This window comes from Protobothrops mucrosquamatus, unplaced genomic scaffold, assembly GCF_001527695.2.
Source record: "Protobothrops mucrosquamatus isolate PMUCROS unplaced genomic scaffold, P.Mucros_1.0 scaffold822, whole genome shotgun sequence".
Lineage (NCBI taxonomy): Eukaryota > Metazoa > Chordata > Lepidosauria > Squamata > Viperidae > Protobothrops > Protobothrops mucrosquamatus.
In genome coordinates, this window is record NW_015387083.1 from 51,695 (window position 1) to 76,288 (window position 24,594).

Consider the following 24,594-nt stretch of genomic DNA (forward strand, 5'->3'; position numbering starts at 1 on the left):
CCTGGGACTTGATAAACAGGATTTGTTCAAGATGTCCCTAAAAAAATGGAGCAATGATTTTCCAGAAGAGGAGGGAGTTTCTTTCTTTAACTAACTTAATCAGCCCTTGCCACTCTTCCTTTGTGGCTCTATTTGTCCCTCAGGAGGGATTTACGCCGTTTTTAAATAATTAATTAACAGTTGAAGATGTTCCATGGAATGATTTAATCTAAACACTTGGTATGTTATCTTGAACTTATCCTTGAGATGTTCATGCTCACTGTTGGTGTCTTTTCCTAAGATCAGAATGACTGGGGAAGTCCCTCTCACTAGGCCTATATAATGGTTGTACTCATTAATGTGTTGCTCATAAAGCTCTAAACAGTCATTATGAAGTTCCATTAGTGGCATCTGAATCCCTATGGTGACTGTAGAGCAGAATCCCTATGGTGAATATAGAGCAGAGCATTGCAATTGATGCTCTTAAGCTTATTTCAGTTCTTCTAACATGGATGACAGAATTCTGGTTTTATAAGACTGGGACAAATTTTTACATTTTTTAAATCTCATTAATAAGTGACACTCTTAATATTACAGATAGTCCTTGGTTAACGGCAGTAATTGGGGTTAAGTACTCTGACAGTAAATGATGCAGTTGTAAAGGTGATGTCACATGACTGCTGAGTTATGACAGTTGTTCCATCAATTCCAGTTAGAGTCATTAGGTAAATCCCACACAGCTGTTAAGTGTGTAGTCACATGACCGCCATTTGCAATCTCCTGCTGGCTTCCCCAATGACTTTGCTTGTCAGAAGCCAGCAGTAAAGTTTACAAATAGCAATAGCACTTATATACCACTTCACAGTGCTTTACAGCCCTCTCTAAGCAGTTTACAGAGACAGCATATTGCCCCTAACAATCTGGGTCCTCATTTTACCGACCTTGAAAGGATGGAAAGCGGAGTCAACCTTGAGCCGGTGAGAATCGAATTGCCAAACTGCAGGCAGCTGGCAGTCAGCAGAAGTAGCCTGCAGTACTGCATTCTAACCACTGTGTCACCATGGTTCATAGTGGTGATCACATGACCGAGGGTGCTGGGACAGCCATAACTCTGAGAATCGGCCACAAGTTTCCTCAATTGGTGTTGTTGCAATTTTGAATGGTCACTGAATGAATGATTGTTATTGATTGTGGTTCTACTTTCAGATCATATAAAGGTGAATCTAGACTGTTGGCCATCTATCTGCCTTATTCAGAATTTCTCATAATTGCAGATTTTATCTTATGGCTCTTTTAGGAGATGAGTTTTCAGAATTCTTTTTGGTTGACAATGATATTTAAAGCACTGGGAGAAAGTTCAATCAACTGTGTACCAAGTTGGGTAATTCAGCCTATTTCAATAATAAGTATTGCTGCTGAGTGAACAGTGAGCAGTTTTCAATGTACCTCTGTATGTTGCAAATAATAAACGGAGAGAAATATATGCAAAGAAAGTTCATAATTTGGAATAAATGTTGCAAGTAACCTTTGACTCCTGGCAACTGTCTAGACCATGGGTGTCAAATTCACCGCGTCACGTGACACGTCACAACATATCATGACTTTTTTTGCATTGCCAGAGCTGGGGTGGGCACGGCCTCCACAGGATGCAACCGGCCCACGGGCCGGCAGTTTGATACTCCTGGCTTAGACAAGCCATGCAGTTTTCTTGGCCACATTTTTGGAAATGGTTTGCCATTGCCTTCTGCCTAGGGCTAAGAGAGAATGACAGGCCCAAAGATGCCAAATTGGCTTTTGGTAGGGTGGGGAAAATATATACATACAACCACGCACAGACACAATTTTAGAATATTTATATGTTTTCAATCAGCACTTTTTTCCTTTTAATTTTTTTGATCTCCCTTTGAGATTATTATATGCAGTCATGCATTTTAATTATGAGATAAATTCTTGATTATTCAGCTAATTATTTTCCTACTTCATAATTTCTAAATAGTTTTGTTGAAAGTAATAATTATTTTTGCCATAAAAATAACCAGAAGTTATAGTATTGTGTTGGATGGGTCAAAAAATTGCTTTAGCCTAACAAGTCATGGGTACAAGTCTGGGGAAACTAACATCACTTAAAAATAATTTAAATTTAATTGAGTGACTTTGGTCTGTCATTTCTTCTTAGCTTGGAATACCTTATATGGGGTTTTAAGGTCAAAGTGAAAAGAGCTCCTGATTTGCTAACCTGAGGTGCTTGAAAATTTTGAAATGAATGCAGCCATAAGCTTTTTTTATTTTATTTTATTTTAAAAGTCAGTCTAGTAAAATTGAAACCAAAGTGAATGTATTGAAGAGAAAAATCTAATCAGTGCTGCAAGCTGCAACATTCAGGAGATGGGTAGAGATATCCCCAAATATTTGAGGAATATAGTGATTGTAATGATCGGGTTTGTTTTATCAGGTTCTGTCTGTGACATACAATCTGTATTAGGCAATATGTATACATCAGTCGTTAGGATTTTTTTAAATCTAAAATTATTGAAATTAATTGGTGTATAACTTCATAAAACTCAGTTGCAGTTATTTTTGCTAACTGAATATGAGTCAACACTGGATTTGGTTGAGAGTTGAGATAGAAGTCATATGGAAGAGATTTATGATTATGATTCTCATTTGTTCAAATAAAAATAAATGGCAGTTACTGGGACCGCTTGTTAGTCTGGATTTGAATGAGAGCATCCTAACTCTTCCTAAATTATTTATCTTAAACACATGCGCACACATACACCATAAAAAGTTACTTGCCCCAATGAGGATACAAAGATAGACCAAAATTAGTCTATAAATGCTCTCTGTTTGGGAAAAACTGACTTGGAAAATGTTAAGCAGTTTGTCTTGCATAATTTCTGTGACTGCCAACTACCATGATTTCAATTGCACCCAATTGTACACTCTGCAGCGGCCACCTCAAACTCCATTGTCCTCACCTTCTGGGTGCACCAGTTCCTTGAGCACATTTTCACACCCTCCCTACCCAGAATCAGCCCCACCCCAAGCCAGCCCTTTGTGCAGCTCCCTGCATCCGTCCCCACCTGGCAGAAGCTGCTTACCTGTCTGTTTGTGACCCATCTGAGACTTGCAACTTTCTGCCACTTCCCCACTGACTTCGGTTGTTGGAAGGCAGCAGGAAGCTGTGAGAAAGTCCTCACTTAATGACCCCTGAGCTAGCAATGGAGACTGCCAGATTGTAGTCACTAAGCAATGTGGACACATGACATTGCACGTTGTGAACACGTTGCTTAGCAATGGAAGTTCCAGTCCCAATTACTGTCGTTAACCGATGTTTACCTGTATGGTATTACATTTATATGAAAATGTAATAATTATTTTTCCTGTATTCCTACATTTGCTACCTTGGTCCCTAGAGGGTTGGTCTCTCCTCTGCTGCCTTTCCTTTGTACTTCACAAGAGAACATAACAAAGCAAGATCACAGGATCTGCTGCAAACTGGCCTGCATGGCTCCCTTTTAAATGACTCCAAAGGAGACTTGACCCCAAAGTTCATGGTGCTGTTTTGGTTCCCTAGGCAACGGAATGGGGCTCAGATGAAGACACCAGGAGATCCTGTCAAAGTAAAGGAAAAACTGAGGTAAGTCTCTTATCTACTTCTCCATACGTATGAAGACTCCCATCATTAACATTAATGATTTCATGTAATTGTTTATGGGGAATTTTCACCTGAAAAAGTGTGGTGCAAGATGTTTAAAAAGAGAATATTATAACAAAAAGGTAAATAATATGTGTTACTTTCTAGTGGTACATTTTCAGATTCTGGTTTATAGTTTTTTAGGAGTGTTTTCATGTAAATTAAAGTTAATCTCCAATTTTTTGGAGCAGACTAAAAACAATGGATTTCTGTGGGATAGATGGGTGCTAGCAAAATCTACTTGTAGGGTTTAGTTCATATTTCTGATTCAGAGTTAGTTTTTTCTTCTTCTTGTGCCATATCCGTTATCGGACGTTGGCGATCCTGTTTTTATCAGCAGCCGCACGGAAAAGTGCTGCTGAGTTTTGTTCAAACCAATCCCTTAGATTTTGAAATTACAATGTTCTTCTTCTGCCTGGACCTCGTTTGCCTTCAATCTTTCCTTGGAGGATTAAATGGAATATGCCGTATTTTTCTGGGTGTCGTATCACATGTCCGAAATATTCTAATTTTCGTTTTTGAATTGTTTTGATGATTTAGGGAAGCGTGCTTTTGGACTTAAATCACCATGGTGGCCGTCCAACCAATTCCTTGTCTAGTGTTTCAATTCTGGTTCAGAAAAGTTACAAGGTTCACTGAATACAGTTCCTTGATTTGAATAAAATCTGTGACCTGTGCCTTTGTTTCCATGAAATGAGCCATTTGAAGTTGCATGGCATAGCATCTCCCCCTAGTTGGCACATGAATGGATCCTCTGCTGGACATATTACCAATGCTTCTGCTCCAAGCCTCTTGGATCTTTCCTCATTAAAAATCAGATGCCTGGTTTATAAGTTAACATGAAGGGGAAAATTTTCAGCAACTTGCACCCCAAATTCAAAACCACTTTACCACTCAAAACAGCTCAGTGGCTAAGATTGAACTCTTTCAAGGCAGAGTTGCTCCAACAGAATGACAACAAAACAAAATTTCCTCTGCCTGAGCAAGTCAAAATAAGTCAATTCTTATCTTCTTAGTTTTTGTTTTGGTCCTTATTTTATCAAGGTGGAATATAGCCCATATTCTCTGTCTTCCTAAAAAAAAAACTGCACGTAAACTTCAGCAATAAAGCAAAAACAAAATAGAAGAAAAAAAAAGTGATGAATTCTTTTGTATCTTCTGCAAGTTGCACAAAACTGATTAATAAAATTGTTCATCTGAAGAAATAAATATAAATATCTGAGAACATGTTAATAACAGTGTTTTTTTCCAGCCTGCAACATACCCAAAATAAAATTAGGACAGACAGCAGCAAATATATTAAAATTGTCTCTTTATTCCTGAATGAATTTCCTTTGAAAAGACAACGGAACATAGCCTATTTCCTCAATTCTTAGACACAGCTAGACTTTTAAGTAACTCTGGAGATTAGGCTTGGTAATATACATTGATCATAAGATGGTGATCATAGTACTGCAATTCAAACCCAGCCTCCTTTGTATGTGCCTTGGCATTTCCTGTAGATACAAAAGAACAGAGTGTCACTCACAATGCTGCAACTACCATCTTTCCTGTTTTGACATACAACTCTCTGTGTATACCACTGCTACTGCTGCTTCTTTCAGAGATGTTGCTAGAAAACCCTTAATGGTATCTGATCTGAAACTGCCAGCCCCAAAATCCCACTGAAAGTGCCATCATCCAAAACCCTGCAACTCCAGCATGGAACTCATGACTATCTCTTTTCTCAAGAAACATAATCACCATTTTAGTTTGTCACCCTTATATACAGTTGCAGCAATCACGGCAGCAGTGCAATGTCCTAGAAAGATAAGAAGTTTTCTTGGGTGAGCTATGAGAACTTAATACATCTGGTCTAAAAATGTAGTACCAGTATCTGAATTAATAAGTGTCATTTGTCTATGGACTGTCAACCAGAGTGGCAATGACATTCTAATTTCTTCCTCAACCAATGTCCTACTAATTAGGCATCTATACTCTGTTGAATTCTTGAATGCCACAAAGGAACCTATAGAACATAAAATGTAGCATTGGACCCAAAGATAGGATCCTTATTTAGCCACCCTTACACTGACCAGACTCTACTGGAAGTGAAAACTGAATCCAAGCTCCCAGCTCAATGACATCATTCTGCTCCTAGGAATTAGTTGATATTTATTAGGATGTTAGAATGATATGCGGTGGTTCATTCTTAAAAGACAGTGTTCTCTAATTGACTGTCTCTAAAATGAACAAAGATGAGAACAGCAGTTTGTTATACTTTCTTTTGGAGAGAACAAAGTAAGAAACTAAATCTTCATTATCTGCTTCTTAATACATCTTTCTAAAGTCCTGATGAGCCATCAGACAGTACTGAACTACATGGTTCAGAGGTCCAAAGGCCATAAGACAGTTTTCTAAGTATCTTGTTAGTTTTCTTATTATTAGGTAAATAGGCAATGGTGAAGAAGTGTCTTGCAATTCTTAATTATGTTTTATTGAGGTCCTATTTGCAGTGAGGTTCTCCAATAAACTGAGTGCTGATAATTTACAAAATGTATTATTTACAGAAGAAAATTTAAAATTAGTGTGACTCGGCAGAAGAAAAAAATGACAAATTTTTATGGTAGTCCAAAGACCAGCCAACTTATTAATACATATAGCAATAGCACTTAGACTTATATACCGTACTTCTTCATAGTGCTTATGTCATGGTTCCGACAGATGAAACTCTTCAAAGTACTTTGAGGCATTGTTTACCTTAAAGAATCTTTATTCGAGCAGCATAGCATCGGCACATACGTAAGCAATGCCAAAATCTGGATTCCCCTCCCCTTAGCACATAGTATCAAAACACAATTCCCTCCTCTAATTAACTGTCATAAATCACATTCTCCAATTAGTTTGAAATGCAGACTTTCTCTCCTGTTCTAAACCTGCCATTTCTTATCATTTCTTATTTCAAAAGCCTTGAATTCACACACTATTACAATATTGTTATATCTAACTAACTCCCATCACATTCCTCCTCCTCCCCCAGTATCATCTAATTCTAAGAGTAAAGCATAAGAAAGAAGAAGGCTGCATCTCTATATGTTGTCAAAGCAAGAACATCCAATGTTAGCAGCGTTGACAGCTTTACACCTCTCTACACCTCTCAGAGTCAGCATATTACCCCCAACAATCTGGGTCCTCATTTTAGCAATCTTGGAAGGATGGAACCCTGAGTCAACCTTGAGCTGGTGAGAATTGAACGGCGAACTGCTAATAATTGGCAGTCAGCAGAATTAGCCTGCAATACTGCATTCAAACCACTGCGCCACCATGGCTCTTATACTCTTGAGTTAATTTCATCAGATGCATGAAATTATACATAGGCTTGAAAAATATAATATATATTTGTGGGGGATATCTCACCATGCCCCATTATGTCCCAGGGATCTATTTAAATGTGTACTGTCTAGGCCAAATAAGTCAGATTTTTACTTTTGAAAATTGACCATGACTTTGGTTTGATTTTTAAACTAAATTTCTGGTTTTATCTCTGTCCATTTTATTCTTTACATTTGAAGAACTGTTGTTTTCATAAAATCTGTATCTCCATGCCAATGCAACCTAAATATTTATTATTGCAAATCTCTTTCCTTGAAGAAGACACAAGTGGAAAAACAATCTTGATGACTATCCAGCAAATTGTGATTCATAAGTAACATTGGGTATATAAGTTAAATGGGTATTGTTGGCTTATACTCAGCTGGGTAAGCATTTCAATCAAGTACCAGCCAGATCCTGATATTACAGTATACGGTGTACATTCTGAGTCATAGATTTGAACTGTTTATGGATAGTCCAAACTCAAGCCAGGCTAAATCTGTTTTCATAGAAGTGAGTGTTCTAGAATATTATGGAGCATCAGCCCTTTTATTTTATACACCAATCATTGCTATTTAAACAGGACAAACATGCGGAACACGAGGACAGTAAAATTGGTTATTGTTGATTATTAATAGAGTTGCATTTTTATTTTCTGCCAATGTAAACGATGATTTGTAGGGAGTATATGACAATATCAGAGAGAAGAAAAGACCAGACTGAAACGTTTCTGATTCTGATAAATTATTCCACTTGCAGTGGGTTTGGAGGAGAATTAACTGGATGAGATCATAAAACTCAGCTCCAAGCATACATACTTTTGTTTGACATGACTTCAGTTGCTAGTTCTGTATATAATAACCACAGCTTATCTTATTCTGAAAGATAATGTATTGAAGCTTTGCTTCCAGGCTGAGAGAAATTTCAGATCTGATCCCTGTATATCTGATCAAGACATAATGGGAATGAAAAGTAAACCAAGTGAACCTCTCCAAGGAAACACTGTGATCTTGACACACTCATTCTATGGGCTCCCCAGGCCAACTCTGACAGTTCACATTCTGCTATCTGCTGAAATGAGTGTCTTAGTTTCCTTTGTGAAATATATCCCCAAACAACAAGGACATCTGACACTTTGTGGGCCACACATGTAGCCCTTACTGTAGCCCTTAATGTTTCAGTGAAATCATTTCCACTTCCTAAATGAAAGGAAGTTGTTGTGATATCTGTAATCGTGAAAGATCTCTCTCTGCCTGCTGCAGGATGGTTTGGAGTGACTGTGTATTAACAAAACCCCAAATGTTTTTCAAGAATTGTTTCACATCATGCAAGCTTCTCTAGCGGGAAACTGGAAACAGTGTTTTTGACCTTCTGGAATAGCTGGTTCTTTAGTGGCAATCTCTTTTTGGTGTCCATTTACAGTCTCCAGATAATGAGAAAGAAATTGAACATAAGATAATTTGAACAAGTTGTATATATATATATGTGTGTGTGTGTGTGTGTGTATGTGTGTGTGTATATATATATATATATATGTGTGTGTGTGTGTGTGTGTGTGTGTGTGTGTATATATATATATATATATATATGAAACTTAAGCCCTTTCCCCAGAAGCTGCACAAATAGAAATCAGAGACTGCAGTTATTTCAAGGTAGAGGTATTTAAACAAGACGAAAACAAAACCTCTGACCCATAAAGTATGGCTGCAATCAAAGTTGTTGACATTTCTTTATAGGAAAGCTTAGAGGGAAAAACAGTAAGGCATATTTTTAATCAGCCAGCTAATTTCTCTAAAATGGTAGAGAATAAAATTTATATAAAAGCTGCTATAATTTATGGGTTGGATAGGAAGTCTCTGTACATGGTAATTGAAGTGTTTTTGATTGTGCAGTTTCACCAGTGTTGCAGTTCCTATATTTGGAGATTTATTAAATTCCTGTAAAATAGACTATTGAACAAAGAGACTGATCATACTGAATGGAATATGGTGATTTTCCTCCCTTGGTGATTGGATCATGTGATGTCTCACATTTATGTTTATTTATTTTCTTTATATTTCACACTTCTTCACCGTCCCTCTCCCCCATAGAGGGGCTTTGAGTTTTGCCAATGGCTTTGCCAATAGTCCAGTTTTACGGAATATACTGCAAGTGGATTCTTAGTTTTATGAAAATGAATTTTCCTGGCTTGCTCCATACTGAATATGTAACAAATGCTACAGCAAAGATTTGTTTTATATTTAACTCTAGCTTTACATACATTGCAGTCTGAATTAAGTGCAATTCAATGTTTCTTGCAAATACTTTCTCTTCAAGTGATTGCAACCCTTAATAAAGAGGACAATCTGAATCTACCAAATTGTATTTATTCTGTGTGCTGCATGCTATATATTGTGTATCTTTTTTAAAAATAATCTAAATAAATGGGGTAGGGGAAGATTTGAATGGTATTTAACATCTAGTCATTTCACACTTGTGTGTTCTAAAAATGTCTGGGATTACTAGATTTAAAGTAATGGAGGGGGGAGATTAATAGGCTTAAAGTTCATTTTTTATGAAAGGCAAACACTCAAAAATCAGTGACCTTGATGTTTTCTAAATTACTTTTCTCCACTTGGGAAAGTCCGATACATAATTCTGAATATATCCGTCTTGAATTTAGTGTTTTCTGATCACTTACTTGTTTGATATCATTAATATTAATATCATTTACAATTAAAGATAACATGGCACATATATTTCTAAAAGTTATGCTCTATAATTTACCATTATATTTCTCCAGTTATGCTTATTCAGTGAAAGACAATTGGTATAATCTTAGACGCATTCTCAACTGTGTTATTGTAGCATGATATTTACAACAGAGTGTGAAATGGAGGATATGCAGAATTCTTGAATGCAGCAACAGCATGCCAGAGAACTCTGGAATATTCTATTTTTCCCCAAAGCATGCTCTTCAGTGGTGCAGAAGTGGTTGCTGGAAGTAAGTCCTCCAAACCAAAAGCAGTTGGAGATATTCTGGACATGGCATTCTGAATAAAACAAGCTTTTTTTTTCCAGAGCTAGAACACCTCTAGAAATTACTAAATTATAGAAGTAATTACACTGTTATTCAGAATGCTTCATTCCCAGATCAACAGCAGATCCCAGATACAGATCAGTTACAACCATTGCTTGGAACGAAACCCCAACAAGCGCCAGCTTAGATTGGCCATCTTTCTGTAAAGTGTCTTTTCTTGTCTTTGCTTTAGGAGGAGTGCCAAAACTATGTTCGTGTTCTCATTGTTTATGGCAAGAAGGTTTTCACTTGTGGCACAAATGCTTTTTCACCAGTGTGTTCCAGCAGACAGGTAAGTTGTACCCTTCCCTTTTCAGGATGTGCCAGAGAATAAGAGTGGAAGTATAATAAAGGATGCCCTGTTTCTTATAAGTCACATTAGAGATGAGATAAGGTGTTAGTGTTGCATTAATTAAATTTAATAGGTGCAACTGTAAGAGAGAACAAAGAACAAATAATAACAAAGGGCAGCATACATTACAATACAAAGATGACTAGTTGCATTGATTGACATTAAAAAGTTGTAAATAGTCCAGGTTTGTAGTTGGAATATCCAGGTGCCAGTATCCTGTGGTGTACCTTTTTTTGCAATATAAGCACGTATGCCAGTTCTACTTGCTACTAAGAACTACATCTGCATTCATTAGTTTATCATGCCTGTACTGTTGTATAGAGCTGCATACAAAGTGCTCTGGAAAATGTTGAAAACTATTCTTGGTCCAAAATACGTCAGACAAATATTTAAAGTGAATAAAAAACTAAATTCAAAATGTAGGATTTCATAAAAGAAGCGTATAATTCTGTTGCTGGAACTTGCTTCCAGTGGTTTCTGGGTAAACCCAGAGCTTTGCAATAGTCAATAAGGCCCTTCAGTTTTGGACTGTCTTAGCTAAAGGGTCCCTTTTTGTAATATGATCTGGCTTATTCCTGCTGTCTTTAGCAGAGGCCCTCTGTGTGTCCCCAGAAGCAATCTTGCATACTTGGAATCATTGAGTGTATCTCCAGGAATAGGACTTTCTTCAGAGCCCTGCCTGAGGAACATGCATCCTTTTAGTGCTGGGCTGCCTTAACAGAGGAATAGAATCAAGATCACGTGAAGTGTTAATACCACTTTACAATGCCTTGGTAAGGCCACACTTGGAATACTGCATCCAGTTTTGGTCACCACGATGTAAAAAAGATGTTGAGACTCTAGAAAGAGTACAGAGAAGAGCAACAAAGATGATTAGGGGACTGGAGGCTAAAACATATAGGGAACGGTTGCTGGAATTGGGTATGTCTAGTTTAATGAAGAGAAGGACGAGGGGGGGACATGATAGCAGTGTTCCAATATCTCAGGGGCTGCCACAAAGAAGAGGGAGTCAAGCTATTTTCCAAGGCACCTGAAGGCAGGACAAGGAGCAACGGGTGGAAACTAATCAAGGAGAGAAGCAACCTAGAACTAAGAAATTTCCTGACAGTTAGAACAATTAACCAGTGGAACAACCTGCCTCCAGAAGCGGTGAATGCTCCAACAGTGGAAGTTTTTAAGAAGAGACTGGACAGCCATTTATCTGAAATAGTATAGGGTTTCCTGCCTGAGCAGGGGGTTGGACTAGATGACCTCCAAGGTACCTTTCAACTTTATCATCATCATCATTATTATTATTTAATGGAATTTCAGGGGTTAGCTAAAATCTTCCATATCAAATATGAGCTTCAGCCTCAGTGTGTGAATGAAGAACTGAAATGGGTGAACTATAGTCTTTTAGGTGAGAACTTGGATGAGAAGAATGCACCGAACCATTTGGAGAAGATGAAGACATGACCCTGAGGCTGGCATAGAAAGTTAATCAATTGAGAACCAGAAATAGCAATGGAATAGATGTTTTTAGGACAATAATACTTTACCAAAGAATCCTTATAAAAGAGATGGGGAACCCTGGACTTTCCAGATATCACTGAACTATAGCGTTCTATTACTTCAGCCAAAATAGCTAATGGTGAATGATGCTGGAAGTTGTTCAGTATATCTGGAGGGCTATTTTCCCTGCCATGCCCCTTAGGTCCTGGTTGTGCATGTTTTAAAAATAAAAACATAATTAACTCTTTGCAAGGGCACAGATGTAGTGTGCTACAGCAGGGGTGTCAAACTCGCAACGTCATGTGACGTGGCCGATGTATCGTGACTTTTTTCCCATTGCTAGCAATGGGGTGGGTGCGGTTTCGCACATGGCAGATCATTAAAGTCCTTTTATCATAGTTCTTGCCCTGAGTGCATATAGCATTTTCCAGAGTTACAGTAAAGTGAGATTTTACACATGTTTTGCTTGGTCAGCTGTGCTTTTTTTTTTTGTCACTATTCTCATTTTATCTTCTGACTCCTTTTTTTTTAAATACAGGTAGGAAATCTTAGCAAAATAATTGAAAAAATAAATGGGGTAGCTCGCTGCCCTTACGACCCCCGGCACAACTCAACAGCTGTGATCACATCCCAGGGAGAACTGTATGCTGCGACAGTCATTGACTTTTCTGGACGGGATCCAGCCATTTATCGCAGCCTTGGAAACATCCCACCTCTTAGAACAGCACAGTACAACTCTAAATGGCTTAACGGTAAGAACTCTTAGTGTAGTGAAAAGCATTTAGTTCAACTGGACAGTCTTAGAAAACTTTATTATTTCTCTTATCTGATAAAAATCCAGGCTGAATAGAACAGAAAGAAGCCTGCTCCCAGATTGAAGGTCGCTAGCACTGATAAAATGGAACAGAAGTAAGACCGATAGCCTGCAGGGCTTTATCTTTTCTTATTCTGAAAACTGATGCCCAGGGCAGATTCTGCCAGATATTCCATTTATGTTACTACAGCTACATAAACATGCCTATCGTTCTGCTTATATCCAACTGTTTCTTACATCAAATCATGTACTGTAACTTTAAAAACTTGATGACCCATGAAACCCATGTTTCTTGCACCAAAATGTCAGAATACCCAGTTTACCTTTCTATCAGGCAGAGATAAGAGGAGGCAAGAGCTTAGCTGCTTCCAACTGGTTGAATACTTTGTGTTATAGGGATGAAGTATTCCTTAGTTGTAAACCTATTCAAACAGAGGTGCACCATTATCTTTTTTTCAGGTAACCACATTTAGTTTTTGAGGAATATGCTGAGGCGACAAGCCAAGTAACGGTGTGTCAGACTAGTAGAAGCATGAAAACAGATCTCTTTTTATTTCAATTATGTATTTACTATAATTAATTTCCAGCCATATCTTTAAGAATGTTTTTCTTCACATTAAAAATTACAATTTGCTCATATAGTAATATTTGAAGCTGTGAGGGGTTACACCCAATAGTTGGGGGGGGGGGGTTGCAGTGAATGTCTATATGGCATCTCTGCTGAAGCCACAAAGCATTGGCTTTGCTATATTTTCCTTTAGTAAATCTGGTAATTGAAGCTCCTATACAGGACAGCTTAGTACTTTCGTGTTATGTGAAGTCCCAAAGGGAGGTTTTACAATTTGTACTCAAGCATTGCAGAATGGCTGCATTTTACTTGTTTACCCAAAACTCTTAGTTTTTGCTCACACAGATAGAATAATCTGTTTTGGCCCTTCAGCTTGGCCTTTTAAATCTCTCCAAGACTCTCCCATTGCTGCTGTAACCAGATCTTTTCATCTTGTTAATAGTTGTCCTTTTGTCCTCCATTCCACCTTTCTTAGCATTATTGACTGCTCAAGAGAGCTAGCTTTTTCCCATTATGTAGATCTTTAGTAGTTGATTGTTTCCTTGCAGACATTTCATTACAAAACTATGTAACATTGTCAGTGCTTGCAAGTATGAATTCAATTCCCTGTTTATAATACAGTAGCTTGCCTACCAGTGTTGGTGGGATGTGGTTTTCTCCCTAATAGTTCTTTGATTAGGGTATTGTTTTCTGCTCAGTTGTTTCTCTGGTGTTAATCCCTGCTTATCTAGGTGCAAGCTGTTGGAGAAGATTTATTCTATCTTTTTATTTCCTTAGCTTTTTTACTGTCTTTTTAATAGTATGTAAATACATGTGTCAATTGATTGTTGGTTTGTCTGAATGCAAGCTTCTAGGAATTCTCGTGTTCGTGTGTGTGTGTTTCTCTGTGTGTGTGTGCATTTGGTTTCGTCTAGACCAGGGGTAGGCAACCTCAGTTCTTTTATGACCCATGGACTTCAACTCCCAGCTGACTCAGGAATTCTGGAAGTTGAAGTCCATGAGTCATAAAAGAACCGAGGTTGCCTATCCCTGGTCTAGAAGGCTCACAGTTTCCCAGGAGTTTGATAGAAGGGACCTGGAGTATGCCTTCACTACTAAATCTGATAGAACTAAAATCTTCCACTAAAATTTAGTTGCTCCAGATTTTAATGGAAGCAACACCTTCCCAGTGATTTTACATAGTTATATGACAAAGCTAGTACCAATCACGCTCTTTTCCCACGCCCTTTAGAAATAAGGATATCTGTTCTCCATAGTGCCACAGTGGGCTCTTCTGCATGGCATGGGCATTTGTCATGTATCCCTAATTTAAAATACTGTTTATATCCTAAAGTTTCCATGCTGTCTTGGCTTTTTAAAGTTTTTGCCCTCTTTTCATGAAGACTTATTAAATTTAACATGAAACTTTTTGTATTTGATGTGAAGTTTATATAATATCAGAGAAGTTTCTTTCATTTGACATGATATCAATATGCAACATTTTTCAAGCATTGTTAATGTGTTTGCACAATTGGTTAACTTTTTTGTGCTCTTCATTTAATAAATTTATAATACGCTTCTCTTTACATTTGGGAACACTGTATTTTAAATATGGATGAGAAAGCTAAGAAAAGGGGTTTTTTTTCTAAAATTTTAAGTGGGTACCTAGTTTCCATTGCTATGGCACATACACTTGCCAACTAGCAGATACAAATTCAGAATTCTTATCCCTTTCTTAACTATTCTTACTTAACTATTCCATTAAAAGTTGACTCAGGCAAAAAAAGTTTTACAGGGCTTCTCAGGGTTAGACTTTAACAAAATCTCTAGGGAACATCCATTCCTTAGGTATAGGTGGCTGTTAAGAATGCCATTGTGTCTATTTTGTGAAAGTACAGTCCCCTTACTGAATCTTCAAGATTGTGCTGTATTGTGAAAGACAATTCATAATGGCAGTTTCAGAATGACAGCTCTGACTCAGGCAACTTCATCTGACTCTAAGAATTACTTTTTTTTTTTAAAGAACATTTCCAAGTGTTTGGAAACAATTCCAGTGGGAAAGAGAGGAACTGGGTTTGCTGTACTCTTTGGCTGACTTATTCACTCAACTAACAAAGTCCTCTGGGTACTTTTTAAGACTGAGATGTTTTTTTAAAAAAACTTCCGGTTTCTTTTCCACCACTTTGGCCAATGTAATTTTCCTCCATCTTTTCTGGTTGCTTTTTGGCTCAGGTTATGGAGATTTGCATTTGAACAGTTTAATTTTGTTTTTCTTGAAAGAAAAAATAATCAACCATCTTATCATTTCTAATATCAAATAATTACTTATTTGATCTCCTCTGCATTTGGGATCATTCCCCAAAAGACTTACTTCAGACCTATGCTATCACCTTTCTGTTGAATTCTGCAGGCCCAAATTATTCAATAATGAAAAGACTCCTGAGACCATTTTTTTTTTTGGCAATTAGGGAAAACTGTGCCATGGTAAATGTCTACGGAGATTCTCAGTCATTCAGGTCATGGTTGTCCCAAAAGTTAAGGAAATGATTGGTCCATTAGTGGAGGAAAGTGGCAAGAAGGTGACAAGCAACAGGAAGAAAGCAGAACTACTCAACTCATTTTTTGCATCCGTCTTTACACAAAGGGAAAAAACAGTCCAACCTATCAAAAACAGTACTGTAAAAACAGAATAGAAACACAAATTAAGATAGGCAAGAAAATGGCAAGTGAGCACCTGCCCAGCCTAGACGAGTTCAAATCACCAGGACCAGATGGATTATACCCCAAGGTTCTCAAGGAACTGGCAGATTTGATCCCAGAACCACTGAACTATATTTTTCAAAGATCCTGGAGCACTAGGGAACAACCAGAGGACTGGAAAAGAGCTGATATAGTTCCCATCATCAAAAAAAGAAAAAAAATGGATCCAGGAAATTACAGACCTATCAGCCTGACCTCAATACCTGGGAAGATTCTGGAAAAAATAATTAAACAACGTATCAGCGAACACCTAGGGGCAAACAAAGTCATTACCAAAAGCTAACATGGGTTTGTCAAAAACAGATCACGCCAGACAAATCTTATTGCATTCTTTGACCAAGTGACAAAATTAGTGGATCAGAGGAATGCTGTGGATATAATTTACTTGGACTTCAGTAAGGCATTTGATAAAGTAGATCACAACCTATACTTGATAAGATAGAAAAATGTGGGTTAGACAGCATCACCACCAGATGGATTCATAGCTGGCTGACCGGCCGTACTCAGCATGTGGTCCTCAATGGAACTGCATCTACATGGAGGGAAGTGTGTAGTGGGATGCCCTAGGGCTCTATTCTAGGCCCAGTGCTCTTCAACATCTTCATCAACGATCTGGACGAGGGGATAGATGGGGAACTCATCAAATTTGCAGACAACACCAAGCTGGCAGGAATAGCCAACACTCCAGAAGACAGGCTTAAGATGCAGGAGAACCTGGACAGACTTGAATACTGGGTGTTATCTAACAAAATTAAATTCAGTGGTGAAAAAAGTAAGGTTCTACATTTAGGCAAGAAAAACCAAATGTACAGGTATAGTATAGGGGGTACCCTGCTCAATAGTAGTAACTGTGAGAGGGATCTTGGAATCCTAGTGGACAATCACTTAAATATGAGCCAGCAGTGTGCTGCAGCTGCCAAAAAAGCCAACACAGTGCTAGACTGCATTAACAGAGGGATCGAATCAAGATCACGTGAAGTATTAATACCACTTTACAATGTCTTGGTAAGGCCACACTTGGAATACTGCATCCAGTTTTGGTCACCACGATGTAAAAAATATGTTGAGACTCTAGAAAAAGTACAGAGAAGAGTAACAAAGATGATTAGGGAACTGGAGGCTAAAACATATAAGGAACGGTTGCTGGAATTCAGTATGTCTAGTTTAATGAAGAGAAGGACGAGGGGGGACATGATAGCAGTGTTCCAATATCTCGGGCTGCCACAAAGAAGAGGGAGTGAAGCTATTTTCCAAAGCACCCGAAGGCAAGACAAGAAGCAACGGATGGAAACTAATCAAGAAGAGAAGCAACCTAGAACTAAGGAGAAACTTCCTGACAGTTAGAACAATTAACTAGTGGAACAACCTGCCTCCAGAAGCTATGAATGCTCCAACACTGGAAGTTTTTAAGAAGAGGCTGGACAGTCATTTGTCTAAAATGCTATAGGGTTTCCTGCCTGAGCAGGGGATTGGACTAGATGACCTCCAAGGTTCCTTCCAACTTTATTATTATTATTATTATTGATGATCATTGCACAGTCAGCCAGATGTTCAGACTGGGTTTGGCATTTTGTCTACCTATCGAGTCCTTACCAAGGACCTGGGATAGGCAGATGTGGATGTTTGATGGTATTACAGATATCGTTGCAGGATGGAAGCAGTTCCTAGTAAGGCCGCCTTTTGCAATTGACTAATGGCGAATTTGTCAATGCCAGTGGTGTTCAAGTGGTGCTCCAGTTGTTTTGGGATTTCACCCAAGGTGCCTATTACTATTGGTACTATCCTTGCTTGCTTTTGCCACAGTCTTTCTATTTCTATTTGTAGGTCTTTGTATTTTGTTATCTCCTCCAGTTTTTTCTTGTCTATTCTGCTGTCTCCGGGCACTGCCACGTCCACTATCCAGACTTTTTTGTCTTTCTTATTGACAGTTGTTAAGTCCGGGGTGTTATGTTGCAGGTGCTTTTTTGTTTGAATTCTGAAGTCCCAGAGCAGTTTAATTTTATCATTTTCTATGACTTTCTCTATTTTATGATCCCACCAGTTTTTGCTTACAGGCAAATGATATCTTTTGCAGATCTTCCAATGCACCATTGTTGCTGCTTTGTCATGCCGCTGCTTGTAGTCAGTCTGTGCGATCTTCTTGCAGCAGCTTACCAGGTGGTCCACTGTTTCTTCAGCTTCTTTGCAAGGTGGCACTTACTGTCTGTTGCTGTCTTCTCAATTTTGACTTTATATGCATTTGTCATTAAGACTTGGTCTTGTGCAGTCAGAATTAGTCCCTCGGTCTCTTTCTTCAATTTTCCTGCTCTTAGCCATTGCCAGGTCTTGTTATTATCTGCTTTCCCAGCTATTTTTTTTAATGTACTGGCCATGTAGTGCTTTGTCTTCCCATGCCTCTGTTCTGTTCTTCATTTCGTCTTTCTTGTAGGCCAGTTTGGTCTCTCCAGTAGTCAGTAAGCCTTCCTGATATACTAATTTCAGTTTGTTTGTTTGTTTGTTGTTGTTGTTATTATTATTATTATTGTTGTTGTTATTATTATTATTATTATGCAACTGGACTTTCTTTTTTTCTTGAAGATGTTTCGCTTCTCATCTAAGAAGCTTCTTCAGCTCTTGGTTGAAGAGCTGAAGAAGCTTCTTGAATGAAAAGCGAAACATCTCCAAGGGGAAAAAAAAAACACAAAGTCCAGTTGCCTTTTAAAAAGCACTTTTGGTGCAGGTCCCTGGGATATGGGAGAATCAATGCAAATAGATTTAATGATGAAAGTGAGGTATTGCTGCTTATTGGAGGTAGCTGATTGCAAGCAAAAGAGTAAAATAACCCTAGAATGAAGATGCACTTGGCGGCAGGCTATTAGCGTATATTCACATTTGAAAAATGGTATGTCTCGTGTATGGTTAGCTGAAGGAATCTTGCAAAATGCCTTAAAATACTTGCTTGTTGTGTTTAACAGGGCTGTTCAGTTTAATGGCTGTTCATTTAATCAATTAGCTGACTGAAAAGCAATATTGAAACACTTAGTATGATGGGCCTCCCTCTGAGGCTTGCACTGTAGGAACCTTTCTCCTTTTGAAAGTGTACTTGAACTCTAGTGAACAACAATGTCACATAGCTCTTCACATCTCCAGGGAATTTCTGTGCATCATCATTAACTACAAAAACCAACAGGCAAACAAGTAATGCTACTTGTGTTTGTTGCTTCTGTTCCCTTTCACCGTTCTGTTGGCCCTGAGGCAGCTGCCTGTGTGGTTGGGGCTATGATCTCCAGCAGATTTACTTAAGATGCTCACCTGGCACCTACGCCAAGACACGGAGAATGGTGGTCCAGGAAGAAATAGGTACTGCATGAGCTAGTCCCAGATAAGAAGTATAACTGAGGATTAATTTCACAAAGTTGTCTTTTAAACTACCACTTCATAATTGTGGGCTAGTGAATGTCTAGATGTAGACAGCCACAGATGTGACCTTGGAGGAAACGTGCCAGAATGGTTACAGAAGCAAAAACACATCCTTTAAGCACAAAAAATAAGGAATGCATACAAAAGAAATTCAAATTGGCTCCATCTTAACTTTCAAGGGTACAAGAGGAAGAGAGGGGAAAACACAATCAGACTTTCTACGGCCTGTATTAATACAAGTAATCCTTGACTTGCAACAATTCATTTAGTGACTGTTCAAAGTTTCAACAGCACTAGAAAAAAAGTAACTTATGACCATTTTTCACATTTATTGACCGTTGCAGCATCCCCATGGTCACATGATCAAAATTCAGACTCTTGGCAACTGACTCATATTTATGATCATGGGGTCATGTGATCCCCTTTTGCAACCTTCTGACAAGCATAGCCAATGAGAAAGTCAGATTCACTTAACAGCTGTGGCAAGAAAGGTCATAAAATGGAGCAACATTCACTTAAATGTCTCACTTAACAACATAAATTTTGGGCCCAAAATTGTGGTTGTAAGTAGAGGACTACCTGTAAAGGAGACTTCCAGTCAAACTTGTAGAGTCTGTTTCTTGACCTGATCTACCTCACAGGCTGACACTAAGCCTCAAGTTCCTTTGTTGTGGAAGAAGACTTGGGCTGGCAGTTCATTCTTATGAAAAAAAAGTTAACATCTGTTCACTTCAATTGAAATTGAGTCCATAATCAGAATTGCCAGATGACAAACCTTAAGTATTTTCAGATAAATTCAGATGTGTGTGTGTGTATGTGTGTGTGCGTGCGCGCACATGTGTGTGCCTTCAAATAAGTGTTGATTCCTGAAATTTCTTGGACAAATCCCTGCATTTTTTTTGTCAAAATTTTTCAAAAGTGATTTGCCCTTGCCTTCTTCCTAGGGCTGAGGGAGAGTGACTGGCCCAAGGTCACCTAGCTGGATTTGTGCCTAAGGCAGAGCTAGAAATCCCATTTTCTAACCTGGTGCCTTCATCATTACACCAAATTGGCTCAAATCCAGTTCTAGCTACATGGAAAATTTGGGTGTTTTATTTTTTCAGAGATAGGAATATAAGAGCAATTCCAAGGTTTTGAGAATGACCTATATAGGGTACATGGGTGGCAACTGCAAAAACCTTAAGAAAAGACAATGTTCTTCCCAGTAGTTGAATCACAGTTATTGTCTGGACATTGTGACTGTATGTGGATGGGCAGCTTGTTTATTTTAACCTATAGAAGTTAATGTTCCTTTTGTTGATTCTTCCCCTTTGGCTACTTGAAAGTATTTCTGTACTTTGTCATTATAACAGCTTATAAAATTTAGGTCGATCTTCCCACAAGTCAGATGAGCATGTACAGACATTCAGAATCTGGGGAACAATAGGTTAAAAAAAAATCACACTGCTGAATACTACTTCTCCACAAAAGAGAAAGAAATAAAGAGAGAGAGAGAGAGAGAGAGAAGAAAGAAAGAAAGATAGAAAGAAAGAAAGAAAGAAAGAAAGAAAGAAAGAAAGAAAGAAAGAGCAAGCCCATTATTTATGAAAGACATGGTATCTGAAGAGTTTTAATCAGGGCTAATACTTGAATAAACTCTTGAATTGATAATAATGAATACATGATGTAAACCTTATAAATTAAAAAAAATCTGAAACAAGCAGAATAATTCGGTTCAGAATAATTTGATTGTGCATAAATATTTTCAGTATTTTTCCTTTCCTTAGGTAATGCATAAAATTTGGTGAGCATACTGTAATTTTTAAAAAGTATACTGTCATCCACGTATCCCATCACACATAAATCCTCAACCTAATGATTTAAAAATGAATGTACAACTCAACTCCATGAGAAAAAAAACCCCAAAGAGCGAAAATAACAGTGAGATTATATATGTTCTGCCTTTATGTTTTGATACTGATGGCTTATTTATAACATGTAACTTATCTCTCGATGCTGAGGAATCAATTATTGATGTGCTTTTAAGAATCAGACCATAACTTGCTTGTGTTTCTTAGATGTTCTGAAAAAGATCTGTTTTTCTCCTTCACGTCTCTTGTGAGCATTTGTTCTTACTTCGTATGGAAAGCTCAATTTCTTAATGTATTTCTCACTGTGTTTTATGGTTTAATTTTTCTCCAGAGCCCAACTTCATTGCTGCCTATGACATTGGTTTGTTCACTTACTTCTTTTTCCGTGAGAATGCTGTAGAGCATGACTGTGGAAAAACAGTCTACTCTCGGGTGGCCAGAGTTTGTAAAAATGACGTTGGGGGCAGATTTTTGTTGGAAGATACATGGACAACTTTCATGAAGGCTCGGTTGAATTGTTCCCGTTCTGGAGAAATCCCTTTTTACTACAATGAACTGCAAAGCACATTTTATCTTCCTGAACAGGATTTGATCTATGGAGTATTCACAACCAATGTGTGAGTTTCTTATTTCTTTTGTGTTCCCACTCAGTTGTCTTTAATGCTTTGTTGTTGTTTTTTCTATAATGCTATATTTATTTTAAGAAGTCAAGGATTTTTTTCTCCCTAAACAATTACCTTCAAACTGCCTGTGTGTGTGTGTGAGAGAGAGAGAGGTGGGGGTGGGGTGGGTCAATTGTCTTATATTTGCTGTGCCAATATCTTCAAATATCCCTTGCTGAAATGCATGGGTACCTGCAGAATAATCTAAAGATAAGCTGCGGCTTAAGAGGGCTTCCTTGCTCAGTGAATGTAGCCCTTTCTGTAACATCTAAACAGGGCTTGGATGGGCTGGTTGCAATTACTGCGGGTAAATTAAAAAATAAAGTCATTGGAGGAAGTTGGTAAAATGCCTAATGAGAATGTCTACATACTAGTAAAACTTTTCCTTCTATATCTTTTACCTGGGCGAAATGGTGCATCATAGGGCAGCAATTTTTGAACTACAGTACCTCAAATGGACTAACTCTGTAAGGGAGTTGGGAGGTTTCACGATCTGATAAATAAGTAAACTTACAGCATGAATCCAAAATCCGGAACACGTGACTCCTGAGGGAATGAAATTTGAGGAAGTTGTGGCTGCTAGTCAGGTGTTCCTCATTTTCAGTGTTCCAGGACAGTTTCCCAGACACTCGCACAATCCCTTGATTCCCTCCCCACACAGCAGCAGGAAGTGAGAAGAGAGGGAGGGAGAGAAAAACAGAGCGGAAGGACCCCTGCACACCCTTCTTGAGTCAATGCCACCTCCCATGTACCTTCCCCAACTCATGTACCACTTGCACACTTCCATGTACCCTCCCTGACTTGCACTGCCTCCCAATCTGTGTGGCACCTCCTGCACATGCTCATATAGCACTCCTGATCCTCCTGTCCCCCTGCATGCCTTCCTTAACCCATGCAGCACCTCTTATGCATCCCAATGCACCATTCTCAACCCATGCCGCTTCGTCTTCCCTGATCTGTGCAGAAGCTCTTGCACACTTCTGTACACCATTCCCAACCCGTGTCACTTACCTCAGTGCCCGTCCTGACTTGCATAGCACCTCTCATAGATCCCTAAGTACATTTCCCAACCCATATTTCCACCCACACCTTCACTCCCACCTCTAGCCAGCAGCAGCCACTTGCCTGCCTGTTGACCTTGGACTTGGAACTTGCTGCTGGCTTCCTCACTGACTTTCTCCATGCAAGCTTCCCATAAGCAAAATAAATCCCAGCAGGAATTTGAGGTAGGGAGGGAAGCTTCTTGCTGTGGGTAATCCCAAATTCATGAACCTTGGTTTTTCCGAAGGAATGAAATTGGAAATTGTAGTCTGATTTATTTGTGAATGACTCCAAAATAAGCTCTGGCTGATATGGAGAAGCACAAAGCTTGTTCATATCTTGGTGTATTAAATTGAGGTATGATTAGCTGGAAAGGATTCTTATTTGGTAACTATCCAGAGTGGATATCTCTGATGAATCAGAGAACAGTGTGTTTCTTTCATTGTTCAGTGTATATATATATGTATTTTTCTCCATCTCACCCTTAATTGTTTACAGTGCACTCTTGGTAGTAGAAAACAGGAGCTTACTGTATATGCAATTATATTTTATATTTTTCTTTAACCTGAGAAGAAAAAAAAAACATTAGACAACACCTTCAGAACTGAATAGACAAATTATTATTGATAATAGTTGAAGTTAGATCAAATAAGAATGTTGTGCTGTGACATAATGTTCTTTCAAATATTCAGAGAAGAAAAACTGTTCCAATTTGTCAGTCATCTAGACAAACAATGGTAATTATTCTTTTAACTTTTATCAGGACTTGTGTCATGCTTGTGCTTTCTGCATATAAATTAAACCTTGTGTTCACTCCAGTAATATGATTGATACATTAAAGGTGCCTTATTTGTATCTTAAAGCATACTTGCTTTTCAAGAAGGAGGAAAATATATCTATACTCACAAATCTTGAAGCTTTCGCTTAATGAGGTCAGTAGCAATTTCCAAACAAAAGCAAAAGCAAAGCCCCAAGGCTTCAGCCAATTTGGCGCTCTTTATTGTGGAGAAATGTGTTATATTCCAATTTATTGTATATTCTTGCATAATACAGAGCTAGGTCAGCAGGAAAAAAAGGTATTTAGGGAACTAACATATGAAATATTTAAGCAGTTGTTATTGAAGTTTCCAGATGGGTCACTGAAAAACATTTACAAGCTTTTGGATATGATATGTTTTCTCTCATTGGCCTATTAATGATTGGCGGGCCAGAAAATACAGAGCCAGTCTGCCTTTTAAATGAAATGGTGACCAAATATACCCATAAATGCTGGAGAGGGACATGCCGTGGTTTTTCGCATGTCTATTGCTTTCCCAACAACCTGCCACTCTCATCTAGTGTGCCAATTCTTCAGAGACCCATATGACACAAATGTGATTATACAGTGGACAAAATGTAATAATAGTATATCAGAAAAGTCTTTCTTGGATTTCCTCTATATGTTTAGAGCTTTCTCGCTTCTTGGATTTCCTCTATATGCTTAGAGTTTTCTCGCTTCTGACTTCATTCTCAGAGCATTTCTTTACAATAACATTTTGCAAAATGGATTGCAAAATAAGTTAACTTGGGGCCAGGGCATTGCCTGCCTAGCTC

At 38.2% G+C, this 24,594-nt stretch overlaps 1 protein-coding gene across 1 annotated transcript in view; it reads left to right on the plus strand.

Moving 5' to 3' along the window:
• The window catches only part of SEMA5B (semaphorin 5B), a 154,027-nt gene that overhangs the window by 41,929 nt on the left and 87,504 nt on the right, over nt 1-24,594 (plus strand). The window contains exons 4-7 of the mRNA XM_015818923.1: nt 3,557-3,619; nt 10,279-10,377; nt 12,467-12,680; nt 21,630-21,915. Of these exons, the coding sequence (XP_015674409.1) occupies nt 3,557-3,619; nt 10,279-10,377; nt 12,467-12,680; nt 21,630-21,915 (662 nt within the window). The remainder of the gene's footprint in view (nt 1-3,556; nt 3,620-10,278; nt 10,378-12,466; nt 12,681-21,629; nt 21,916-24,594) is intronic.